Here is a 22,274-nt window from a genome sequence, read left to right as displayed (position 1 = left end):
CAGAGTTATCCCCAGCCATTTGTTTTTTAGCACAGGGCTTCGGTTGCTTAGAGACGTTAGCAAGATCAGTGAAATTGTCATTTAAAAAAGCTGTTTCAGGCTGCTCTGTGTGAATTTTTCTCCCATTGCTATTTATAAAGATGTATCTGCTGTATCTATAAAAAAATGTTTCATCATGTTTGTAGATGATGAAGCATACTTAGCATTAAAACTCTCTTAATTTAATTTATCATGACTTTTCCTGCCTTTTCAAAATAGCTCAAGGAAGCTTAGGAGAGCCCCACATAATTTTTTCATCTAGTTAAATCTGAGGCCAGAGGGTGGTTTAGTTATAATATGAAATCTAGTACAGTAAGTAATAGCTTAAGTTTGGGCATTATTCAGGTTTCTCTTTAAATCAAATTCAGTCCTTCTTCTGTTTATAAAACTAGGCAGATAAGAAATGGTGAGCACATATTAAAAATAGTCTGGACCAACTTCTTGGTTGGCCTAATAGTAACTGTTTTCAGAGAGCAAATGAATTTCTCAAGTGGCAGTGGCTTTGACTTTAGCTGGTTAGAAGTGAATGGGTACTAACTACCTGGTTACATATATGGTCTAGTAGATTTTAGTAGAAATTCTTCATGTGGTTGTCTCCCTAAAAGAAAACAATTTTTGTATCATCAGCAAACTTGGAGTCCCATTTGATAAGGAAAAAGGAACTAAGTGCTTGGCACTTATTAGTAAGTACTTAGAAAATATTTAATGAAGGAATAAATAACCCCATTCCTCCCACCCAAGTAAACAAGATTCTTGCCAGCTTTCATAGTTAGGAAGGGAGGGAGGTAGTGAAAATAATGCAGAAAATAAAGCTAGTTGATAATTGGTGGCTTATTAACCACTGTGTGTTGTGCTTTTTAAAACATTCCATAATACAATATCCCATATTACAACAGACCTGAATTATTGTATTAAAATTTCACATACAATTATTCCCTTTAATAATATTATTTAAATGCTAGTGCATTTTGGGGACGTATTGGATAAACTTATTGTTGGAATGTACAATACTATAGAGGAAATATATGCTATGTTATTTATAAATAAGAGTTTGTTTTTTAATAAGTGACTGATAACAGGAAATTTTACATTTACTAATTAAAAATGAAAAAAAAATAAACTTTGATCTCAAGATATTCTTTCATTGAGTCTCCTTCCAAATGTAGTTTTTCCCTTAGTTTGCTCTTTTATTTTTATTCATCTTCCCTCTTCTGGCTTTTCCTTGCCCTTTTGACTTTGGCAATAACATAATGGTCCATTTGTACTTTTATGTTCTGCTGGGAGGGATAGTAGTCGATTGTTTTTTTCCCTCTAGTAAATATGTCTCCTGCTTTGGGACCTACTGGGGAAAATTTGAAAGCTGAGTATATTGCTAGCTAATAAATTTCTCTGAGCTTTAGGTCTTTTTACTTGAGTTAGTATTTTTGACTGTTAAGCCTTTTTAAAATCATGGTTTAACCAGGTCTTTCATTTTATATGCCTCCTTACTTAGTGGACTGGGTTAAGATTATATAGGAATAGTCAACTGTGAACATATGTTAGATTTATAACTGAGACATTTTCTCATGTAGTTATTTCCACTTTTCCTCCTGATAGTTTTGGAATAATGAGAAAATAATTCCCAGAGTGGATATTCTCCTAAGTTGTGGTGAGAGAATTCTGAGAAAGAGCTAAATATGATTCTAAATAAATGTCGTCTTTTCCTAGCAAATGTGCTTCTCCAAACAGAAGTAGTTTACACAAAAATTTTAATTGAAAATAAAAAGTGTATAAAACTGCATTTTTGGGATAAATTGGGTTACTAGTGCTTTTGTATATAGTCTAAAGTTTGAATCAAAGCTCCTTGAGAAAAGGACTGTGTCTTCTTGTTTTATTGCTTTCTTCCAGTGCTTAGAATGGTATCTAGCAAGTAGGTGCACTGTAAGTACTTGGATGAATGGATGGACGGATGGATGAACAAATATCAAACTAATGCCAAGTTATTATGGGTTATGGTGTTGAATGCACAGAATTCCTAGAATAAAATGCCATGTATGGTGGATTAAAGAATTCTAATTTGTTTTCAAAATATTTAAAAAATAATTATTTTGCCTAGTCTAGTCCAATCAGGAGTCTTAATTTTAACAGAGCTCTTTGGCCTAGGAGGCGCTCTGAGAGATGAAACCAATATGTCTCTGTGGGTTTTGGGGGTTATTTTGGGTTTTTTGTGTGTTTTGTTTTTTTTTTTTGGAGACATTCTGATAAATGGTCAAATCTGTGAAAAATTTTAAGCAGGCTTACAGTTTTATTCTGTAATTTTCTCTGCAGTTTCTTCACTTTAATATTAATGCTTATTTCTAGTTGAGCTGATAACATTCTTTTCCCAAATGTTGCAGAGCTTTTAACCTCCTCTGATTAGAACTTTTTCAGGAAGTAGCCTGCAAAGAAAAATAAGTGAAATTGTAAGAGTAATCTTTCTTAAAGAGAGAGAGAGAGACTTTTAGCTCAGAATCTCTAAAGTGTATTTTTCTATTATATTTAGCCATTTAATGTTTATTTTTTTCATCAGTAGGATAGGAATTCAATGCCAGCTATTGAAAAAAGAACTTTTTAAGTCAATTGAAGGATACACAGAGAAGTATATATAAATATATGTATCAAGAAAAAATTATGTAGATGCATAGAAGTGTTTTTAGAGTATGATCTATTTGTAATGAACATTTTATATAAAATTTATCAAAAGCTAGGATTTAACTGAAATGTAAATATTAAATATCCTCACATTCACTTGAGGAGAGCTTTTCTGCGATTTATAGCCAGAAATAGTAGATATGATTGTCTCAACATTTCTTGCTATTTATTTAGTGCTTTGGCTTAAAAATGTAATAAAAATTAAAATCCAGAGATAAAATTCATCCCTCAAAATTAAGTTGATTCCTAATTTTTTGTTGATTCCATTTGTGTTACATTTTGATCATGTAATTTTATGTACAAGCCAACATTGTTTTTGTTGCTGTATGTAGTTGGTGCTGTGACTTGTTTGTGCTCATCTCTGTTCTGTAGGCAACTTGCCACTCCCTACTGAATAAAGCTACAGTAAAAGAAAAAAAGGAAAACAAAAAATCAGTAAGTTTGGAGAACTTTTTTTTAGCTGTTTCTTTCAAAGCAAAACAAAAATCTTTTGCTGTTTGTTAAGAACATCTTCACTTCAGCCTATTTGACCTTCACTGTAAAATCATTCTACTAATTCTGGCACAAAATAGCTTTCATTTCAATTAACCCTGGAATTAAGTTACATTGAAACATTCTCTGTGTTCCTTTGGTTTGATTTATCCCAAAGGCATTTTGGGGGCATTTGTTGCATTGGATATCCCTGGTCTAATTTTATTATTTATTTTTTAAATTATAAATGAATGCAAAAGAAACTTAATTTCAAGGCCTTAGGAAATGCTGACTCTCTTCATTCTTGCTTCTTGTTTGCAGGTAATGTGAGTGATTTCTTTTCCTAGAGATGAAAGTTTTTCTTAATTGTTAGAAGTACATGGAAGGAAAGTGTCACTTTCTAAATCTTACCTAAAAGTAGCTAAGGTTTATTTTTTACTTCTTATATTTTTATCTAGACAGTCTCGGCCAGGATTTAGATAATTGTGCTTAGATTATAAAAATTCTAATGGTAAAAGAAAACCACTTTTACTTTAGAGAAAATCATTATTAAACTATTGGGACTGAGAATATAGTACTTTGAAATAAAGGAAAACAGTGAGTCCATATTTATAGAGAAGCACCTTATTTGCAAACATGATATGCATATACTTACCTGCTTCTATGAACTTGCCCTAATTTAAAAGGAAGAAAATTATGATAGTCATAGTTATTTTCTTCCTGTGAGTGATAGTTGTCCAAAATATTAACGTGCATTCATTTTAAATTTGCCATTATCTGTCAGTATGACTGATCTTTATCAGGCTCAGTACTACCTTTGTTCATACAATCCAAATGAATTTAGAGAAAGATGTAAAGAAAACCTTTAGGAGTCATGTAGGTAGTTTACTTTAAAAGGTGAAATTTAGTGTATAGTATTCATCTGGTTTCATCTTTCATTTCTCGTCTGAGCTTTACATATAATAAATTTCTATTTTAAATTCAGAACTAAATTAAAATTTAGAGACATGCTTTTATGTCCATTCAAGAGATTCTTTTTTGGATATGTTAAGTAAATTTGGTCAGCTGTGAGCAAATGGATTGGATTGGATGGCCATCTTAATAAAAACATTTCTTTCTAATGCTTCAGCCTTCTAATTCTCAGCATATGTGGATTTAACATAATATACACCATCACTGTTGAAATTAATTTACTATTTCTAACACTCTTGTTTGGTGTTTTACTAATACCATTGTGTAGTATATCACATAAATTAAAATTCAGGCTTTCTCTGTTTCTCTAGAGCATGTTTTTTAGCCTTCCTAACATTGCTTTATTTATTAAGATTTTGTCTAAAATTGTTCCTTGAAATGTTTTTTTCTACTAGTGTTATTTTCAGATTTAAAAAAAAATGTTTCTGGGTAACACTAAGTTTTGGAATGTATTTCTCAGCACAAGTGATATGAGGTCCTTGTGGAAACAAAGGAAATCTAATTGGCAATTTGAGATATTTTAGAACACATTCCGAAGTATGAAGACAGTATAGTTATTATAAATTTAAAATGTTGGTTTATGGAGTTGTTGGCTTAACAGAATCTAATGATCTAAAAAGCAGTTAACTTTCTTTTGGGGTGTATGTACCATCGATTGTAATGTGTAAGATATGGAGAGAAGGTTCTGGCTTCTGGTATATAGCTGTGTAATCATATTATAGATAATTCTCTTTATCATACTCAAACATATACTGTAAATTAGATTTCCTTTGAGAAGTTGTCAACCTAACTCAGGTAATTAAGGATAGATGGGTTGTGATTCTCTTGATGATGTACAGTGTATGACTGCCTTTATTTGTAACCTGTAGTTCAGCTTTTATGGGGGGGTGGGCGGGGAGGTAAGTAAAGGGGACATTTGACTGATAATTGGTTTCAGCATTCAGACTGGCCCTACTTTGACCTTTTATACAGAATGTCTTTTGGATACAAATTAGATTTTTGCAGATTAAAAATAAAAACAACTTGAGTATGTGTATATTATGAGGTAAAATTACACTGATGTTAATTTGTGGTGAAAGGAAAAGAAGTATTTTAGTAAATTAACTCATAAAATTTGTTGTTGAGCATTTTTATGGATATTGATTATTTTATCAGGTTTTAGTTCCAAAAATATACTGTCATTGGTGAGATACATAATTTTATGATACATGAAACAATGTGTTCTTGTAGTGTGGATACTTTTGAGTTTTGACATGAATTATTTTTGAAGATGTGGAAGTTAGTGAAGGTGTAGTACCTTTCATAATTTTTACAGTATTCCATTAGGGAAATAATTCACTCAGATATTCATTAAATTCTGAGACTGCGTAATATTGAGTTTAGATCAGGTATAAATGTGTGTCACACTTTAAGAGCTTTTCTGTCCTAGAGAAAACCAGGAAATAACTACTCTAAAAATGCATTTTAAAAGAGTTCTCTGTGTGCATATAAGTAATTGATTTTTTTGAGACACTTTCCCAGCGGGTTAGTATTTTATAATTAACCAGTTCTTTGGAAACCAAACTCTTAACTTTTACTTCTTTAAAAACCATTTCAGGATTTTAATGGATTAAACTGAATACATGCGATTCTTTTAAAACAACCTATTTGCAATTATAAATATAAAGCAGTTTTTAATCCCGTTCCTTCTTGCTAACTCACTCCTTAAAGGCTTTAAAAATTTGTAGGTTTGTTGAGGTGTTTCTTATCTTTTAAGATTAAAATTTGTGAGTTCGAAAAGAAACAGTCAGTAGTAATGGTGGTCTGTGAACATTCTAAAATTTATGAAGAGTTTTGTCTGTGCGAAAGTAAACGTTCATTTTTCTGTTCCTACTCCCCGAAAGGTTAAACACTGTACTAGAGTAGTAAAAGCACTTGTGTTTTCTTCTTAATTCTGTTTCCAAAACTGTATTTCAGCTAAAAATAACTAAAACAGTATTTAGATTTTAAAGCCATTCTTCTAAGACTGCTGTGTTTAGCCACCTTCACCAGTTTCCTCTTACTGAGGTGTAAGGTTGTCCTTCATGCGATAGCACTCCAAGTACTATAACACCAAGAAAGCTTCCTGAGCTATGCAGTATACATGAAGGTGAGAATATATTAGTTATAACTCACCCCTGTTATCACCTCTCACAAAGATTTTCTCAGCTTAAAAAGTCATTCTCTAAAGTCTTATTTTTACTAACTTCGTATCATATATAGTTGAAAATTATTTTGAGATTTTAGGCAGTGAATAAGAACACATTTAAAATGTATACCACATGAAGCACTGAAGGAAATAGAATGAAGTGAAATGATTCTTATTCTTTCCAGAGTTAATCTTGAGTCAGTCAGCCATGAGAATTCATGACAAGAAGTATTACTTTTTTGAGGCATTGTGAAGAAAACTAGAGCTATGTGAGATTCTGCATATAAATCTTGTTTTCTCATTTTCCCCCAATAGCCTTTGAAATGCAGGTATATCCTTGGAATCCCAGAATATTGAGTGGAGTACTGCGCCTTGCCGTTAGGCAACACTGCTTTAAGCAGCAGTTAGCCACGCTAAGCATGAATAGTTGTCAAGATTTAAATGTTATATGAGTGTTCTTTAAAAATAAATATGTGTGTGTTATCTGTAACAAATGTAAATTTCAGAATACTATAATTTTCATGTGTTAATTTAAAGCAGGACACGCTAGGAAAAGATGGGAGCTGAGCCAGCTTCATAACACTTTCCCAGTCTAATTTACCTTCAAAGTGGAATGTTCTATAAAGAGAAAAAGAGAAAATAAATCCATTTAAAATGTTGGGCTCACATTGTTTTTCAGTGTGGGCAACGATTCCTTGTATCTTTAACTTTTTTTATTTGGCAGAATTACAAATTGAGGTACACATAGGGGTTCTCTCTTTTGCTGGTGGGATCCGTTTTTCTTTTAGGTCCCCAAGAATTCCCATTCCTCCATGGTTTAAATAATAAGTAGGTCCTTATATTATAAAGCATTCTGATGAAGAAAAAGAACTGGCAATAATGTTACTTGTAAGTAAGTTTTTTCTCTCGATAGGAATCAAAGAAAACTAAGTTTTGTTTTGTATATGGCAAGCGTTTTGCTCAAGAAATTTAATTGTACCTGGTATACAGCAAAATGTAAGTATTTACCGTTAGGTATTGGATGTTTCAGGGGTATGCTGTTGAAAACTTATTTAGCTTTGCCTTACAAGAGTTGACCACACTCTCATGTCTTGTGATCTTAGTAAAATATGATAATCCTTGTGTGAAAATTTGTTCTGCTTTTGTTGCTCATCAAACTTGCAGTATAAACAGTGATGATAAAATTAAGATCTTTTTTCAGATCTCGTCTACACAACTCATCTATGAGACTTCTCTTTTTTTCTTAGATGCCTTTATTGTGCTTTTGAATGATAGAGGGCAAGAATTGAGGATAAATTTTTGTTTAATGATGTTTTGGGAGTAGGAAAAATTAGGTGTGTGTTGTTCACAAGGATTGGTCTATTCAGCGTTTTTGTGCAAAGTTTGACTTTCGAGCCCTTTCTTCCCATTTCCTTGTTTTAATTCAAACCATATACTGAATTCTCAACTCCTTGTTTCTAGGTGGTTAGCCAGCGTTTCCCTCAGAACAGCATCGGTGCAGTGGGAAGTGCCATGTTTCTCAGATTTATCAATCCTGCCATTGTCTCACCATATGAAGCAGGGATTTTAGATAAAAAGCCACCACCTAGAATCGAAAGAGGCTTGAAGTTAATGTCAAAGGTGAAGAATCATTTTGATAATATAACTATTCAAAATTTCTCTTCCATAAATTTTCAGTTTTTCATATTCACTGTACTTTCTCTTAAGTTTTGAAATGCCCTGTGGTTTTCACTTATGTGCTTTTATTTTTATTTGTTTATATTACAAAGAAATTCATTAGACTGATACCGATGGACCTTATTATCATTTGAAAATATTTTAGCAAATGTCTTCTGAAGATGGTTTTCTATGTAATCATTATGGAAATTCTGAAATGGAAACCAAAATGTATACTATGTGATTTTTAAATTAAAAAATACATTAAAATTTTAATTTGTATTTTGTATATGTAAATATATACGTGTTTATATAATTATATTCATATTTGGGAAAGCATAGAAACAAAACCTAGTATTTATTGAATGAGCAATAATTGATTTTAACTACCAGTAGAAATTGTATCAGTGAGAAAATTAATATTTTTTAAAGAATATATGAATGTGTAGCTTTCATAAATAAATAATCAGATCCTTTATAACCCTATTTTATTGTTTAGATACTTCAGAGTATTGCCAATCATGTCCTTTTCACAAAAGAAGAGCACATGCGGCCTTTTAATGATTTTGTGAAAAGCAACTTTGACGCAGCACGAAGGTGAGCAGCCTGCTACTTAGCCAGTTGCTCTGTTTGGATCAAATATTTTCAATTTCACTCACGTCTATGTACTTGATCTACATGAAGCTCCTGTGTAGGTTTTTTTTCTTTTTTCTCTCTTGGTCAAGAACATAATCTTATTTTATTTCACTATAAAAGACAGTAATGAAATAAAATGATATTCTTTATAATCTGGTAGTGATTTCCATATTTAAAAACCAGGAGGGATTTTTGACATATCTACTAAAATAAAGGATTTGAGTTTGCCACAATATGGAGGAGAGGAAGAAGGAAAAAGATTTCTTTCAGTAAAAACTAAAACCAAACTGGTACAGATGATGCATTATAGTGTATAATCACAGGTTTTTTTGACGTTAGAATATTTTTGATACTTTAATTTGGATATGTATGTAAACTAAAAATTTACTCTTTAAACCACGTGATGCAAATGCGTAAGATTTTGTTCATGACTAACTGCACAACTGTTGAAGTTTTATGATTTTAGAAAACTTGAGTTCTGCTAGGTTCCCATAACTAACTAGTTGCTTCTCCTTATCTCTCTGAGTTGTTGGTTTATCTGTAAAGTAGGTATAACACTATGTTTGCCTGTGAGTTGATTTTAGAGAAGCAAATGACATAACTTATGACAAAGTGCTCTGTAAATGTAAGTTCACGTCAAGAATTCTACTTTTCATACAGTGTGAATCTAATTGTTTTGGCTCACAGTCTAAGCTATACTTGTACAACACTCTCTTCCAATTTTTCATTATAGTTCCTGCGAACTTCTCTCTAATTGGAGTTTAAAAGGTGTACTGTTGGACTGCAAATCACATTGGAAAGAAAGTGAATGTCAGCATAGGATTTATATTCTGGCAGATTGACTACCCATAGAAAGTTAAAAGAACAAAGGTTCTGATCCTGGCTTTGACCTAAGAGGCTGTATAACTTTGGGGAGGTCTTTTGTCTTGTCTGGGCCTCCGTTTCCTTATCTGTAAAGTACTGGCTTCTATACAAAGTCTCATCTGTTTAAATTTCGTTGTCTGACTTCAGACCCTACTCTGAAGCTGTAGCCAGGTATCAGAAATGGAAGACCAACTATCTCCTTGTCTCTTCTTGTTTCGTTTAATGATAGTCACATGTGTGAATAAAACCTCCATATTTGTAATAGCAGTAATTTCACAAAGTTACTTCACATAGATTTAATTCAAACATAGATATGAGTATATCTGGTTTTTGAAATTCTAATAACTTTGCATTTTTGAAGGTTTTTCCTTGATATAGCGTCCGATTGTCCTACAAGTGATGCAGTAAATCATAGTCTTTCCTTCATCAGTGATGGCAATGTGCTTGCTTTACATCGTCTACTCTGGAACAATCAAGAGAAAATTGGCCAGTATCTTTCCAGCAACAGGTAAAATTTCCCTGTCATGGGGATATTGAAAAGTCTCAGCTTAAATTTTTTTTTTTTTTAGTATTTATTTATTTATAATTTATTTTTTGACTGCGCTGGGTGTTAGTTGCAGCACGTGGGATCTTCGTTGAGGCATGCGGGATCTTTATTTGTGGCATGCGGACTTCTTAGTTGTGGCATGCATGTGGGGGTCTAGTTCCCTGACCAGGGATCGAATCCGGGCCCCCTGCACTGGGCATGTGGAGTCTTACCCACTAGATCACCAGGGAAGGCCCAGTTTAAATTTATACTAATAAAATTATTGGTCATGAATAATGCTTTTTACTTTGCATCTTCTTAGATAAGAATTATGATTTGGAAAGAGAGATGTAGACTCTTTTTAAAAGTATATAGGCAACAGGTTAAGTCATATTAAATGATCAACCAACCTACATCAGTGCTACAGACTTTTTTAAAAATATTAAGCTAAGAGGGAATTAATCCTCTGGTGGTCCAGTGGTTAGGACTTGGCGCTTTCACTGGGTTTGATCCTTGGTGGGGGAACTAAGAATCCTACAAGCCGTGCGGCACAGCCAAAAAAAAAAAAAAATTAAGCTGAGAATTCACAAATTAGCCTTTTGGGTTTTTTTCTGGTTTGCAAACATAATGTACAACAAGACATAGAGAAGTTTAAATATACTAGAAGTTCAAATGAGTATTGGCATCTGAATCTGAAGAGCAGCTTAATTCTTAGGAATTTAATAATTAAAACATTGCTATTCTATTGCAATCCTATAATAATCCCATTTGTGATACTCTAAGTATATGCAAATAGCTTTATATAGACAATACTTAATAATTGAAAATTATTAATTTGGGAATTGTTTCATTCGCTGTTTTTAGTTAAAGTCTCTTGTAGCCTGAATCATTTGCTGTCCTTTCTAGTTATGTATGTTTATAAAGGGCCCAAACTCCTATGTATGAGTTCTCTTACGTAGGTAAAATGAGTCTAGATTACTTTTAAATGGCAATAAAAATGGTTTGCTCATTCATGGGTAAAATAGAAGACCATAAAGCTAAGGCTAGCAACTAATTAGGAAATGGAAGTTTAAAAGAGAGAGCATTTTAATCCTTTAAGAGTTGTTAATGGATTGAAGTAGACATGGGTATGACTAATATGTGCCTAAGATAGAAAGAGGAAGATGCTTTCTATATCTGTGTGACACTTAAACTGTGGAACTGTTAAATGCAAACGTTCTTTTAAATGCATTTTTTAAGTGCAAACTCTTATATAACTTACAATCATATTCATGTAGTTTAATACTAGAGAGTTTTTCTTCAATTTGGTTTTTTAAAAAAAGACACATTGCAAACATACAAAGAAGTATAGACCATAATGTAACAGAGACCCATGTCTACCACCTAGCTTTAACATTATTTATTTTGCTGTAATTACTTCAGATCTTTATACCATTTTATTTCTTGGGGAAAAAAAGGTATTACTTCTCTCTTGTGTAACTGACAAGAAAAAGGAAATTACAGGTATAACATAGGTACATATAATATAGTTTTGTGTGGTTTAAAATTTTACAGCAATGATACACTGAGTATAGTCTCTTCACACAATATTCTATTTGAGATTTATCATTTATTTAACTTAGTATTTCATTGAATGACTATATCACAGTTTATTTTTGCACTTCCTAAATGATGGATATTTAGGGTTTCCTGTTTTTTATTATTTTAAATAGTGATGTAATAAATATTCTTCATGTTTGTCTCCTTGTGTATTACCTGATGTGTAATTGCCGAGTTCTGGGGTATACACAACCTCAACTGTACTAGATGTTGCCACATTACTTCTCACAGTGTACATGCTTATTTACACTTTGACAGCACTGTGTGAGAGTACCTCTTTATACACATCCTCATCAAAATTGGCATTAGCAGACTTCATAATTTTTTGCCAGTTTGATGTTTGTGAAATAATATCGTTATCTTTAGTTTTAAATGTTTAATAGTTGTTGAAAATTCATATTTACCCTGGTTAAGCAGAAATCTGATATCAGGGACAGTATGTCCACTTCCTAAAAAGTGGATCAGAATGTTATATTTACTTACTGATTGCCCATTTAATGGTAATGGATTAATACTAGAACAAAATGAATTTTTATGTGAATTTTGTAGTTTGGGGAGTGGTCATATTTCTAAGACGTCTCAGTGTAAACTTAAAACCCCTGAGCTCTTTTGGATGCTGTTTACAAATTAGCAGGAACCACCAGCTGACAGTAAAAAGAAAAGCAGCCAGTGACAATCTAAAGAAATGTGTTCTGCTAAATGTGAACTGCTACTTTTTTCTTGCTATATCTAGGGATCACAAAGCTGTTGGAAGACGACCTTTTGATAAGATGGCAACACTTCTTGCATACCTGGGTCCTCCAGAGCACAAACCTGTGGCAGATACACACTGGTCCAGCCTTAACCTTACCAGTTCAAAGTTTGAGGAATTTATGACTAGGTAAAGTACCACCTTGAAATGATGATTGCTTTCTTTTTCGATGAGATGCAAGGTTTACCACCAGGCCACTTGTTAGCTATGCTTGTATATTTGATAGAGAATTCTTAGGAAGGATGTACTTAATGACCACATTGCCATGTTTTGGAATCCCACTTTTCTCTTACCCTGTGTATTGTTGAAATATGCTTTGTTTCATAGTTGATTTTCTTATAAAAATAATAGCATCTTATTGAATAGTACTTTGTCATATTGTTTTGAGGTGCTTTTGCATTTAATAGTTAAAAGGGAGGGTAGATAACATTATTTTCATATTATAATTAGCGAAAACAGAGTTCAAAGTGAATAATTAATTTGCCTAAGATTCCATACCTGATTCATAGGTCCTTTGGTTCTAAGTGCTGAACTCTTTCTACTACACTGTAACATTTTTTAGAACCCTCCTGAAAGTTAATGATACTAGCTTCTTTTAGATTGAGGCTCAGAAAATATAGTATACTTTAATATTGCTATAAAATTTCTGTAGACATTTGTTTTGAATCTCATTTAGATGGATTTAGTTTGGATCCTCATTGTTAGACATTCACCACTATGATGTTACAGTGAAGATAGTTTGCTGAATTCTTTAGTCTTTATAAAGTACCTTTCATACTACTTTACACTTAGTCACTTAGTGTTTCATAGTGAGTGTGGGTTAAGTGCTTTGTTCATGGTGTGTGCCAGAGGCAGAAAGAAAAAAGCAGAATATGACATTCTGAAGTTAATTCACATTAACGATTTGCGCATAATGTCCCGGGCATTGTAAGTGCCTGTTATTAATCATATTACATACAGGCCATAGTTTTGTACACATGACTCCCATATTTTGATACTGTTAAAAGAATGTATGAATGTATAACAATCGCCTTTCAAACTTAATTTTTATCTTTAGCTCTGTTACTTAATTTTTATCTTTAGCTCTGTTACATTTTTCTGTGTAACAAATGTTTATTCCTATGTAATTAAAGGAATATTTTCCGTACAAAATTTTCATGTTACCTAGTTGAAAATTATGCAGTCCAAAAATATAAAACTATTTTTTATTCAACATTACTAAGGATGTCGTTGCCGTTTTTCCATTTTTCAGAGAAAACCTCTTTATTAGTCCTTCTACCTAAGACCCTACCTTCCTTACAAAACAGCCTTCTGTCCTTTTGAACACTAAATGATTTAATATGTGTAAGATACTTAGAACAATGTCTGGTGTATATATAAAGTGTTTAATAAATATTAGGTGATATTTTTGTTCTAAGTTCCCACTGATGCTCTCTGAGACTCATTTTTCTTTTAAAAAAATGGAAATAGCTTTATAATGTTGTCAACCATAAAAATAAAAATTGTTAAGTTATTCAAAACATAGAAATCTAAAAAAGAAAGTAAAAAATTTTCAGTTATTTCATCCCTTAGAGATAATTCAGTTAACATTGGGCAGATAGCCTCCCAGTCATTTACCTATACACGTGTGCACCTGTTTCCCTTATCAAATGATATCTATGTTGTTTCCATTAATATTAAACAAATGCTGACCTGGTACAAGCAATATGATGAACTGAGGTAATACAACCTCTCCTCCCACCCCCAAGACACATAGAAATACTAGATAAAAGAAAATGTATTTTAAAAATAAAGTAGCACAGGGAGATCAGCTCATTGCTTTGTGACGACCTAGAGGGGTGGGATAGGGAGGGTGGGAGGGAGGCTCAAGAGGGAGGGGGATATGAGGATATATGTATATATATAGCTGATTCACTTTGTTGTACAGGAGAAACTAACACAACATTGTAAAGCAATTATACTCCAATAAAGATATTAAAAAAATTAATAAATGCATACATAGCTGGAAGAGAATTTTGGAGCAAATTACCTAGTATACAGTCAGTACAGAGAGATAAAGAAATGGAAAATATGAAAGCGTTTAAGAGATACAAGTGATAGAATGAGAAGGTCCAGCATGTCTAATAAATAGAGCTTAAAGAGAATAGTGAAGAGGTAATATATGAAAGACAACAAATGAGAATTTTCCAGGGTTGTTGAATGACATAAATCTTCAGGTTGTTAAAGACACACACTGAGTATTGAGCAGAATATATAAAAATTAAACCATGCCTTTTTTGGAAGTATATTTAAATATATATAAGAGTATAATTATAAAAGTGATATTCAGAATCAGGGAGATTAGAATGGACTTTTAATAAATTGTGTTGGTACAACTGTACCAGTAAGTAACCATCTGGAAAAAGATAACGCTATTTGTGAGGATAAATTCCCATAAAGAAGAACATGTGGGCCTTTCTCACTTATTCAGAATCAGTAAGCCAGGAAAGAAAAGGTTGATAAACTGAACTCTTAAAAAACAAACAAGTAAAAACTCAAAAATTTCTGTCTAGAAAGAAAAATGATTAAAAACAATTCTATGGTTAATATCCCTGTCCAGTAGTTTTCTTAGCATTTTCCTAAGAACCACTGTTTGTGGTTCAAAGAACAACACCTTGAATTTTTTGGTACATGTTAACCACATTGCCCTTCAGAAAGCTTTTAAAATATTTTGTCATGTTGTATATTTTATCATTGGTGCAGTTGTGGATTTTTGTAGATATTCAGTGGACAATGTAAAGCCTATGAGTTACTCTATTCTTTTTTTTCTTTCAGACATCAAGTACATGAAAAAGAAGAGTTCAAAGCTTTGAAAACTTTAAGTATTTTCTACCAAGCTGGGACTTCCAAAGCCGGGAATCCTATATTTTATTATGTTGCACGGAGGTAAGAAACACTACGTTTTATCTTACCAGAGCTTTTAAAATGATATCAAATGTAGAGAGACAGGAAGTTTGGTTTTTCCCATTTGATTTTACTAGAATTGAAGACAAGTTTTTCTGGGAGAATGTAGCTGGGTAAACAGCCGTCTTGTCCCCAAATGATGCTCAGTACATTAGAAATTGCTTTTCAGACTACCTGTTTCGTATTGGCTTCTCTTTGTTACATCAGTTTTTTTATACCACGTTACAATGAATTAATTACCAAGAGTAAAAAAATCACAATTTTTTATTTTCTGGTGTATTCTGATTAAATACTATCCACAACATGATACTCAGAAACTTTTTTTTAAACGGAAATAAAACTTTAAGAGTCTGAGAACTTTTAGTAATATGCTGTGTAATACAACATCAGGGTGATTTAACAAATAATTCAGAGACACTATGGGAAATTTCTATAAAGATATGGCACAGGTGACAGCCTGAAAAATTGATTGTATTTGTTCATGCTGTCTTTCAGTCAAGGCTAGTTCCTAGAAAACCTTTCTGGCAGTGCTCCTCCTTCACAATAGGTATAATGCTTGCATTGCTTTCCCTGCCATTGTCTTTTCTTTCTTGCCTCATTCTGCCTTCCTTTTGAGAACTTGTCTGTGACGTTAGTCAGTTTTACTTCTTCCCATTTAGTGTGACATAAACTCATGGTAATTGAACCTTAGGGACAGTGTGATATAATAGAGAGACCACTGGCTTTGGAATCTCAAGGACTATGTTTGCTCTTAGTTCTGCTGTTCCACTAGGCTCTAGGAATTAATCTTTCTGAATTACCTCAATTTAACATAAATTGAGGAATTATGTCAGTAGACTTAATGGTCATGAATGGCAAAAAATTGGCAGTGTATAGGAAATAAACGGAGGTTGAGAAGTAGTGGCAGAGGAGTGAAAAAAGGAAGGTGGGAGGTGGGAAACTCAGTTAACTGGATAATTCAGATAGCGTTAACACCAAGAAGTCCTAAGAACTGGGGTCTTAGGGAATCAAGAGGGCATAGAAACTTGCATTTATCCTTAGCCCTCCTCTTTAACAACTCTGAGTAACATCTCTTCACCTTCCCATGAAAGTCTTCTCTCTACCTTTTATCTCAGATGCTGCTTCTAAATTGCCTAAGATGATTTTAATTTTCTTTTGCATTTGAGATGAACCATATTTGTATTCCATCCCCAATCTTTAACACCACCAGTGTATTTTGATTTTCCCTATTTTGTCGAAGTAATTAAAAGTGAGACATTGGTAAGAGAGGTAGATAGACATGTGTCTTCCCCCCCTCCCCCCTTTAAATTCTTGTTAGTTTACAAGTCAGAAAGATTTCTGGAAAACCTCAAAGCTGAGTTTTTTCTTCAGGATCAGAGTGTAAGATTGTGTTCGTTCTCTGCAGTGGTCTGTACTATGCAGGCCAAAAGGAAAGTAGCATGGGCCTGATGCAGACACCCTCTGTGGTATTAAATCAGTGGGATTTCCAAGAAACCTGTACAATATGGTGACTTTGAGAGTGCTAAGGATTCCCAGCTCTGCTGCTTCTTAGATAAAAGTTAATTTTTACGAATCTGTTTCTTCATATGTTAAAGAGGGGGAGATGCTTATAAAAACTATCCTGCCTACCTCTCCCATAAAGTATTTTGTGACCTATAAAGTTCTGTACAGAGCATATTTGAGGTTTTCTTTTTTTGTTGTTTTTGTTTTGGGATATGACTTTGCTAATTTCAGACTTTCAGATGTTTCAGTTTCTTACTTAGACCTATGAGAGTGCCTCCTGGCCTTCATTGTCACCTGGTGTGAAGCCTCAGGTCCAGGACAGATGAGCACGTAATAGCTCAGAGTAGAGAAAGGCCCAGTTCCTCCACTGTATACAAAAGCAGGAGAAGGGAGTAACTCAGCCAACTTTGTCAGAGAACACTTAGATTTGACTTTTTGATATTCCTTTGTTTTTGTGGCTTAGACTACCATGTATTAGTTTATGTCTTTTGAGCTGTGGATTCCAGTCTCCTTACAGATACTCCACAGACATTTTGCACTTGAAATGTCCAAAACTTAATTCAGTGTATATTCAAATCAACTTCTTCTTCACACCACATTCTCTTTCTCAGTAGCATCACCATCCCGTCTCACTCTAGAAACCCTAATCATTTAAAATTCTTCCTTCTTTCTTTTATCCTCCTCAGTATCAGTCACCACATCTGATTTTAGTTGTGTGATCTAGGCACATCAATTAGGCGGTTTTAGTCAGGGCCCTGTTATTACAAAGAAGTCATTCTTACTTTCTCAAGAAGATAGGCCTCAGGAAAAACATGAATTAGAGCAGGGCCTGCCCAGATGTAGACAGAACTTAGATGTCTGTCAGTCCTGGCACTGGCTTGCGCTAATTCTCTCTTGGCTTCACGTTCAGCTCTACCTCATTATTTTCCTCTGTCTGTATTTCTTCAGTTTTAGCCCCAGCTAGTCGGTCCTTCATTACCTCAACATTGCACACTTCAGATTCCAGAAGGAGGACATGGTTCCGTTAGAAGTACCTGTCTGGCAAAGCCCTTAATGCTGTATGCTGGCCGGCCACTAGATTTCTGGCTGCCCCTACGTCAAGTGCGTGTTCCTAGCCTAGCAGTCATGTGATTCAGAATAACCTCCTAGTGCTGTTCCTTTATCAGGGGCTGTCCTGTGTCTTAATTTTTTTTGAATTGAGTCTTAATGGTTTAATATTACTTTTCGGTACTTTGGAAATGTCTTTTGAATTCATCCCCCCCCCACTGCCATTAGTGAGAGTCTCTTATTAGCTTTAACCTGTACTAATGCAGCATTATTCTCCTACTCCCTAAACCCCACATAACTATTTCCACGTCATCTTTTTATTTATTTATTCATTCATTCATTCATTCATTCATTCATTTATGGTTGCATTGGGTCTTCGTTGCTGCGCACGGGCTTTCTCTAGTTGCAGCAAGCGGGGGCTACTCTTCATTGCAGTGCACGGGCTTCTCACTGCAGTGGCTTCTCGTTGCAGAGCACGGGCTCTAGGTGCACAGGCTTCAGTAGTTGTGGCACGCGGGCTTCGGTAGTTGTGGCTCACGGGCTCTAGAGCCCAGGCTCAGTAGTTGTGGTACACGGGCTTAGTTGCTCCGCGCCATGTGGGATCTTCCCAGACCAGGGCTTGAACCCGTGTCCCCTGCATTGACAGGCTACTTCCACGTCATCTGAACGTTGCTTCTGGAGGCAGTTTCCAGTTCAGATCTAATCTTGTCTCTCTCCATTTGTTAAATGGAGTCCCCATATAAAGTCCAGGTTCATATAAAGTCAGGCATGCTGGGTGCTCCATAATTTTGACCTAATTTAGTTTCTAATCTTTTCCTGCTATTCCCTCCCGTACACTTTTGCTCCTAGCCTGTAATATTTAAAGTACCATAAATATAAGGACAGCTGTTGCAGCATTGTTTATAGTGGCAAAAAACTGTGTATCAAAAGGAAATTGTTGAATAAATAATGATACATCTCTATTATGGAATAATATGCAATGTGTTAAGTCTAGTTTGCTTGTTACAAGTGATAGAAATGAAATTTAAACTTGTGTAAACCAGAAAAGATATCAATTGCCACATGTACCCAAGAAGATCAAGAGATGGACTGGCTTCTTGCATGACTACATGCAGAGCTTTGAACGGTGTCATCTGGAGAACATCTGTCTTCTCTGTGTCTTGACTCTAGTTTCTTTGTGTTGATTTCATTCCCAGGCCGCTCTTCCTAAACTATAGCCAGTGATGGTTTGTGTTCTCCCAGCTTAACAACCCAGTGGAAGAACACTTCTTTCCCAGTAGTAACAGCAAAAGTACTGGTCTCATTGGCCTTGAGTCACCTGCCAGTTTCTGAGGCTTTCACTATGGCAAGGGGAATGGAATTTCTTGGTTGTCTACGCCCAAATTATGTGCCCATCCCTGGAGCTCAGTGGTGAAGCCAGCTTGAACTGCGTGAACTAAAAGGGGTGGGGGGATGGGAGCAGGGTTTCCCAAAGGGAAATTGGATTGCCGATATCAGAATGAGGAAAAATGGATTCTGAGCAGGAGAAAGTAACAGAAGTCCTCTAATGCGCCTTTAAAAGGATCCGGAAGGATGGCTCTGACATTTATCATGCAAGGTGCAGAGGAATGTGGGTGTGTATGTGCACAGGCATATGATATGTATAGACTGTGAAGTGTGTGAAAGTACACACATTAAACTGTTAACATTGCTTATCTCAGGGGAGTATGATTGGAGCAGGTAGAGGATTAATTATAGTATTTCTGTTATATATCTCTGTTGTTTGACTTGTTGCCAGGGGCACATATTATTTTTGTCAGAGTAATTAAAAATATAAAACCTGAAAGTACAATGAAGAATTTTCCTCTTAGGAATATTGTGATACCTGGCAATTGCTTTTTGGGTGTCAGTAGTAATAATGATAATAGCTAAAACTTACTGAGTGCTTTGTCTGCATCAGGCAAACTGTGCGTATTATATACTTTTTCATTTAACCCTTAAAGTAACCTGCTGAGCTATTATTATTACCAGTGACTGACTTGTGTGTAAACTGAAATTTAGAGAAATTGTTAGTCATTCAGAAATCTAGGTATCAATCAGAATGACCTGGAAAATTAAAACAAGCAAATGTATATATCCCAAGGCCCTACCTGGGCTGCCAAATCAAAATTTCAGGGTAGAGCCTAATCTGTATATCTAACAGACACCCCGAGTGATTCATTCATAGTCAGTTTATTACTGGTTTGTTTGGGAGTCTCACTGGGTCAGGTATTTAATTCATGGTGGCACAACTAGTAAGAATCAGAGCTGGGTTTCAAACCTTAACGACTGCACTATTAATAACATGGTTATTAAAAAGGTAACATGTTTATTATCACTGTTAAAATTATACACTAGGTTTTTAGGTTAAATCAGTCTTTGTAGACCAGCATGAAAATCTTACCAGTAGTTATGGGACATATTTCTGTAGGGAAGAATTCTGAATTCTAGGCATCGGATTTACAAATGACCTTTTGCAATAAAAGACGAAAGTTTACTCTAAGATAATTTTGTCATTGGAGCAGCTGCAGTCTGCATTCCAAAGGTTAGCCGAATTGAAACCTTTTTTACTGTAACAACCTATTACTATTACACATTCATGGAATATGGTGACACAGATAGATGTATTGTTTTGTACAGCAGGTGTCCCCAACCTTTTTGGCACCGGGGACGGTTTCGTGGAAGAACAATTTTCCCACAGACCCGGCGGGGTGGGGGGGAGGGGAAGGAATGGTTCAGGTGGTAATGTGAGCGATGGTTCAGGCAGTAATGCGGGTGATGGGGAGGGGCAGATGAAGCTTCCCTCGCTTGCCTTGCCCACCACTCACCTCCTGCTGTGAGGCCCAGTTCCTAACAGGCCTGGGGGTTGGGGACCCCTGTTGTAGAGCACTGTAGTTTATCCTTTTGTCTATTTAATAAAAAATAAAATAGGGCTTTCCTGGTGGCGCAGTGGTTGAGAGTCTGCCTGCCAATGCAGGGGACACGGGTTCGAACCCTGGTCTGGAAAGATCCCACATGCCACAGAGCAGCTGGGCCCGTGAGCCACAGTTACTGAGCCTGCGCGTCTGGAGCCTGTGCTCCGCAACAAGAGAGGCCGCGGTGGTGAGAGCCCCATGCACCGCGATGAAGAGTGGCCCCCGCTTGCCACAACTAGAGAAAGCCCTCGCACAGAAACGAAGACCCAACACAGCCATAAATAAATAAATAAATAAAATTTTAAAAATAAATAAATAAATAATTAATTAAAAAATAAAATAAATACAAAAACAACACATGCCACTCCTCAGTCCCCATCCCCAACCCCCTATCCTTTACACAGACACACAGACACACACACACACACACACACACACACACACACACACAGAAGCATACTTTGATTAAACGTTGCCAACATAATTTCTTCTGTTATACCTTTAATGTAAAAACCTGAGTTTCAACTCAGTTTTGCGAACATTTAAAAGGCAAACGTGGTATTTTGCCTTTTTTAGCATTAATAAGGAAGGAAACCATCATATTAAGGTAATAATTAAGCTTACACAATTAAAATTTGCAAACAATCAAATTAAACTAGGATATGATAATTTACTCAGAAGTAAGTTGAAATAAATTTGATTTTCCTAGTGTGCTTGTCATTCAGCAGATATAATGAACTGAGATAGCAATGCAAACAGTCCAAGTCCACTTCAGCCCGAGTGTACACAAAACATCAAAAATATTACGTAGAAAAGAAAGTGAGTGCTGTCCATTGCGTTCAGTGTGGTGCCACCACTTTTCGTGTTCATGGTTGTGGCTATCTTTGGGGTCACTTCTGTATTCTTAGTTGTCTTGGGATTTGAAGTTGTCTTGGGATCCAGAAATATTTGGAACTCTGGAATTATCTTGGAATTTGGGGTTGTCTCAGAATTTGGGCTGATCTGCTTAGAAGCTGTCATAGAATTTGAGGTCATCAGTGTTGGAGTTGACTGCAAAGTGTCATCAGCAGACAGGAGGAGCAGACTGAGTAATAGCTTGAACATCATTTTCCTGTTTCAAAATAATTATGGAAAATTAATCTAACACTTGGATCACAAACAAATCTAAGAACTTGCTTTTTTAAAAGTGGTGGTGAGGGGGCAGGGGGAATGAAGGAAACCTAATCTCAGCACTGGGGAAATGCCAACCTTGGTTTAACAAATTTCATGGTTTTTAAGATAAAAGGAAATTCAGAAGAGATCGATATCAACTCCTCCATTTTACAGATGGGCTCAGACAAAGGCAAAAGGATGCATATCTAAAAATGACCAGAACTAGAACTTGAGTCTGAGTCTTAGTCTAGTGTTCTTTAGTAGATGGGGACTATGACATAGGCATAGTATAGACATACACCAAAAGATTACTAGTAAACCATTTTTAAAGTAAGGCTAATTTTT

General features: G+C 34.8%; 2 protein-coding genes across 11 annotated transcripts in view; one reads left to right on the top strand and one right to left on the bottom strand.

The window, feature by feature from the left end:
- Nucleotides 1–22,274, top strand: part of NF1 (neurofibromin 1) — a 260,230-nt gene that overhangs the window by 143,839 nt on the left and 94,117 nt on the right. For 7 of the 9 annotated variants that reach the window (XM_082371274.1, XM_082371276.1, XM_082371270.1 and 4 more), the window contains 6 exons: nucleotides 3,082–3,144; nucleotides 7,781–7,939; nucleotides 8,475–8,572; nucleotides 9,837–9,983; nucleotides 12,334–12,480; nucleotides 15,166–15,276. In XM_082371274.1, coding sequence (XP_082227400.1) covers nucleotides 3,082–3,144; nucleotides 7,781–7,939; nucleotides 8,475–8,572; nucleotides 9,837–9,983; nucleotides 12,334–12,480; nucleotides 15,166–15,276 — 725 coding nt within the window. The remainder of the gene's footprint in view (nucleotides 1–3,081; nucleotides 3,145–7,780; nucleotides 7,940–8,474; nucleotides 8,573–9,836; nucleotides 9,984–12,333; nucleotides 12,481–15,165; nucleotides 15,277–22,274) is intronic. The other 2 variants (XM_082371271.1, XM_082371275.1) reach the window with 1 other exon arrangement.
- The window catches only part of EVI2B (ecotropic viral integration site 2B), a 37,049-nt gene continuing 35,931 nt past the window's right edge, over nucleotides 21,157–22,274 (bottom strand). The window contains exons 2-3 of one of the 2 annotated variants that reach the window (XR_014238300.1): nucleotides 21,202–21,888; nucleotides 21,157–21,171 (exon numbers count right to left, since the gene is read on the bottom strand). The gene's annotated coding sequence lies outside the window, so the exon portion shown is untranslated. Of the gene's footprint in view, nucleotides 21,172–21,201; nucleotides 21,889–22,274 lie in introns of those variants that run through there. The other variant, XM_082371293.1, reaches the window with a different exon arrangement.

Source organism: Balaenoptera borealis (assembly GCF_965194805.1).
Source record: "Balaenoptera borealis genome assembly, chromosome: 20".
Taxonomy (NCBI): Eukaryota; Metazoa; Chordata; class Mammalia; order Artiodactyla; family Balaenopteridae; genus Balaenoptera; species Balaenoptera borealis.
Note: the sequence above shows the minus strand (reverse complement) of the source record. Positions and strands in the feature narration are given on the sequence as shown.